The sequence below is a fragment of the Glycine soja genome, chromosome 1 (assembly GCF_004193775.1).
Source record: "Glycine soja cultivar W05 chromosome 1, ASM419377v2, whole genome shotgun sequence".
NCBI lineage: Eukaryota > Viridiplantae > Streptophyta > Magnoliopsida > Fabales > Fabaceae > Glycine > Glycine soja.
In genome coordinates this window covers 40,265,430-40,270,529 of record NC_041002.1, presented here as the reverse complement: position 1 = coordinate 40,270,529, position 5,100 = coordinate 40,265,430, and the positions used below count along the sequence as shown (strand labels likewise).

General features: G+C 35.1%; 1 protein-coding gene across 1 annotated transcript; it reads right to left on the bottom strand.

Annotated features, from left to right (window-relative positions):
- Nucleotides 1–330: 330 nt before the first annotated feature.
- Nucleotides 331–4,130, bottom strand: LOC114415889 (receptor-like protein 54). Its single transcript, XM_028380751.1, has 2 exons — nt 732–4,130; nt 331–628 (listed from the first exon to the last, which is right to left on the bottom strand). The coding sequence occupies exon 1, from the start codon at nt 4,052–4,054 to the stop codon at nt 740–742; it is 3,315 nt and encodes a 1,104-aa protein (XP_028236552.1). The 5' UTR covers nt 4,055–4,130; the 3' UTR covers nt 331–628; nt 732–739.
- Between the last annotated feature and the right edge of the window lie 970 nt (nt 4,131–5,100).

The window sequence follows — 5,100 nt, the reverse complement described above, 5'->3', positions numbered from 1 at the left end:
TCATTTCACTATTTTTACACTTTGGGTTGTATACAAATTCTTCTATCGTGATACTATTTATTTGTTTTATTTACGTAAAAAGGCTTCGTATTGTAAATCTGCGTTCATTTGTTTATAGATTTAATTACAACATGAAAACTTAATGCTTTTCAAGCAACATGCTTAATTTACCTAATTTTATTGTATCTTAATTATAAAAAAATGATGAGATATTTTGTCAACGTACAAATAGAAAATAAAAGTTAATAACAAGTATTCTGCAATATTTATTATTTAAATAGTTTTTAAAGAAAATTTTCAAAAAATAAATAAATTAAGGTGTTACACAACTAAACAACATTCTTACTTTCTCACTACATTACTTATACGACCAATACACTTACCACAATCCTAACACACCAGAAATAAAATATCTAATAAACTTAAATTGTTGGAACTTAGAATATGCTAAATATACTGGTCATGGTACACTCAAACATCTACACAAGTATCATCTCCATTTTACAACTGAATATAACTTAAAATGAGGGAACTATGAAACAACCACTAAAAACATCTTGAGATTACTTACTGCTATGCTTTATCACTTGGCTCAACATTGTTAATGGACGCCGTCCTTATTTTGACACTGCTCATAATTAAACAAAGATTGATTCAGAAATACAAAACTGAAATATTTTGAAGAGTGGAAACTGCCTTACTGCAGAAGCTAAATCTGTAAAGCATTTTACCTTAGATTTCAATACCTCCACCATAGAGTTCTGTATCTATGCCCTCCTTGGTGTTCATACACAAAATCAAGATGGGGGATGATTCTGTGAAGCATCTCTTCTACGTGTTTGGAATACCACAGTCTCCATCTCCTCCAAAGAATAAGGGGGAGGATGAAAATTCCAAAGCCAAAGATAAATCCCAACTCTATGCTTAATAAATTCCAATCAATTGAACTCTCAGTATGGGAATGAGGCGTTTCCGGTGTTGGCACCCCATCATTGCTGCAATTATGGGTCAGTGGAGATCCACATAATTCTTCGTTCCCTTCAAAGGAATCAGCATCAAATGATTGAATTTGAGTACCAGTAGGAATTTCACCCGCTAGGTGATTATATGAGAGATTCAAATATTCAAGGAAAGATAGACTTGCAAGCTCTGTAGGAATTTCCCCATTGAAAGAATTGTTTGACAAGTCTAAAGACTCAAGATTCTTCAAATTTCCAATAGATTGTGGGATATGACCTGAGAGGGCATTATTTGACAAGTTAAGTGCAATCATTGCCGTGAACTGCATTAGCTCATTAGGTATTGGACCCTCAAAATTGTTGCTTGACATATCCACGTAAGTGAAGGCCCTTTGGATTCTGTCCAACTGCATTTGTTGACCTTTGTTAGTAATAAGAATTGAATTTTGATATCGAGAAAGATCCACTGCATATGAATCCGAGGATCCCTGGTCAAGGATAGAGCGAGATATGTTTGTAACAAGTTTAACTAATTTTGCTACAATATTTTTGTCCAAATGTGCCAATAAATCCTTAAAATTTTTGGGATCATAGCCCTCAATGATATCCATGAATAAGTGGCCAAATTCTGGTCTAACATTGTCACGCATCATTGCTTTCCAACTGTTTAATAGTGCTCCTGGTATTGCACCACTAAAATTATTGGAGGCCACATCAACAATATGGAGCATTTCCCAATCACCACTGCTTCTTAGGCATCCAATTGACCCGTGAAGTTTGTTTAACCGTAAATCCATGATCCGTAAGGTGGAAATATTACTTAAGAAACAAGGAAATTTGTCATTTAACATGTTTCTTCGAAGGTTTAGGACCTGTAGTTTCTGGCAATTGGCTAAAGATTTTGGAATGGTACCCTCCAAGAAATTGTCATTTAGATCCAATAACTTTAGAGTGCATGAAGTTGGCAGAGTGTTTGGAATATATCCTTGAAGTTTGTTTCCACCTAACTTCAACACCCTAAGAGTGATACTCAACTTAGAAAAACACTTGGGAATTGTCCCAACAAAATTATTTTGGGAAAGATCTAGCAGGCGAAGACTTGAAGCATTGCAAAAGGATTTGTGGATTCCTCCCTGAAAACTGTTGTTTGAAAGAGACAACCATATTACGAAAGGGAGACGATTTCCAATGTCCAGTGGAATGACAGAGTTGAATCTATTGTTTGAGTAGTCCAAATAATTTACAAAAGTTGGAATGAAAGGAAAAGGCCCTTGCAGTTGGTTGGAACTTAGATCGACATTCAAAAGGTTAGAACTAAAGTTCCAGACACTTCCTTCCAATTTTGTCAGGAAATTTTTTGAAAGATTCAAGTGAACAAGATATTCAATTTGCCAAATCCAATAAGGTATTGGTCCTTCAATCTCGTTGTCAGCTAGGTCAACATATAGTAATGAAGATTGATTTCTCAAGAAACTGGGGATTCCTCTCAGCTTGCAAGATGCCAACATTAGATTTCTTAGAGCTGGAAAGGGTGACAGGTCCTGACCATCTCTAGTGTATATATCAACTGACAAATTGTTATGTGAGAGGCAAAACGTAGTTAAATTACTCAGCCTGCGAATCATGTCCAATTGTATTGTGCCATTAAATTTGTTTGACTTAAGTTGAATGACACCAAGGGTTCTGAGATTAAAAATGGACAAAGGAATAGGCCCATGCAAATTATTGCTACCTAAATCAAGCATCTCCAGTACAGGGGAGGCAATCACAAACTCATCCAAGGAACCATTGAATTGATTAAAAGGTAGCTTAATTTCTCGCAGATATGGGAGTTTAAGAAGAGACAAGGGAAGACTCCCACCGAAAAAATTAAACCCCAAATCAATGCTGACAAGCATTTTAAGGCCCTCAAAATGACTGGATGGCAACACCCCACTTAAATGATTATGAAAGAGGGATAAATATGTGAGATTCTTGGACAAATTAAAAGAAGGAAGTGGACCAGTAAAGTTATTGGAAGACAAGTCTAGATAAACAAGTTGGCTGAGTTCTGAGAATGAACTAGGAAGTGTTCCATTAAATTGGCAGTAAGCTAGATCAATTGTAGATAACTGCTTCATATTGGAAATTGCACCTGGAAGCTTTCCTGAGAAATTTGTATAGCTAAGATTCATGTGATGAAGAGAACCATGTTGTGGGAAGTTTGGCAAAGAACCCCCAAGATCTTGGTTGTCTGAGATGTCAAGGACCTTCAACGTTGATATTTGGAATATATCTTTTGGAAAAGAACCATTCAAGCCACAACTTCTTAACTCTAGTGTGACTAAATTGGAGAAATTTACAAAGGATTCTGGCACTGCGCTTGACATGTTGTTGTGGCTCAATTTTAGAACAGTGAGTGGCAGAAGCTTTGCTAGTGAAGAATCAATAGGTCCAGAGAGATTGCATGATGACATGCTCAAAACACGTAGCTTCTGCGATGAAGATAAAGCATGACCCCATTCCTGTCCTTTGGCAGATATTGCTACACCATCTAGATACAATTCTGTGATATCTGTAAGGTTTTGAAACACTGCTATGTCTGGCTTCTCAAGTTTCAGTCTATGACTTGAGGTAAATGAAGAAGACAAATCAAGAGTAACTAACCTTCTGAGGTGAAAAATTTCATCTGGAATCTGCCCCTCAAATCCAGCATTAGACAAGTTCAAATAACTCAAATTATTCAGCTTGTACAACTCCGAAGGAATCACCGAACTTAAGTTATTGAAAGCCAAATTCAAGCTCTGTAGATATTGAAGGCTGAAAAGAGAGCTTGAATTAACGAGTCCTCCCGAGATAGACTCCTCACTGAGATCAAGGGCTATAACACGCCCCTCATTGCATGTCACCCCATGCCATTGGCAACAATCTTCAGTTTGGTTCCAAAGGGTAAGCTTTTTGGATTTTGTAGAGTTGAATATTAGGCTATTTTTCAAATGGAGGACAACGGAACACTGATGGCCAAGAAAATAACCATTTGCTGGAAAGATGTTGGCACTATAGTTTATTAAGCAGAATTGTATCAAGAAAAGCCACAAGAGTTTGTATGCTCTCATAGTGAATTTTGAAAATAATGGTCTAACAGTTAGAACTTAGAAGGATAGTAAAGAGATGTTTTGCCATTTGAAACATTTATTTCTCCTTTTATAGACTACAAAAATGTACAATTGATCTATCACTCTCCCGAGTCTAACGCAATCAAGTCTCTTCGGAACCTCAAGAACCGCTACTACCAACTTATGATCTTTAGATATACCAATTATCTAAGGCCATATATTGATATAATTATTTGTTGTGTTAAAAATTCATTTAAAATTTTGTCTCACTGCTTAAATACATAAGCGCTTTAAAATGCATTTTCTTTTCTTTCAAAATATCTAATTATTAAGATTATTTCTTCAAAAATATCTAATAAAAGTTTAAATTAATTTATAAAATTCTCTAATTTTAATAATTTTTCTTTTAAAAAAATTTCAATTTTATTACAAATGGTTTTTTAGGGAAAATGCATGTGCGGACTTATTTTAGGCTTAAATATAATTGTGGTCCCCTATTTTTAAAAATAAGTAATTTGAGTTTTATTATTTTAAAATAGAAATATTTAATCCTTTTATTTTTATTTTTTTAAAAAAAAAAATCTACAATTTTAGAACAGTGAGTGAGATAAGCTTATCCAGTGAAGAATCAATAGGTCCAGAGAGATTGCATGATGATATGCTCAGAACACGTAGCTTGTGCAATGAAGATAAAGCATGACTCCATTCCTGTCCTTTTGCAGATATTGCTACACCATCTAGATACAATTCTGTGATATCTGTAAGGTTTTGAAACATTGCTATGTTTGGCTTTGCAAGTTTCAGGCAGTGAGGTGAGGTATATGAACAAGACAAATCAAGAGTAATTAACCTTCTGAGGTGAGAAATCTTTTGTGGAATCTGCCCCTCGAAGCTAGTATTAGACATGTTCAAATACCTCAAATTGTTCAGCTTGTAAAGCTCTGAAGGAATCACCGAACGAAAGTTATTGAAAGCCAAATTAAAGCTTTGAAGATATTGAAGGCTGAAAAGAAGGCTTGTATTAACAAGTCCTTTGACATAGAGTC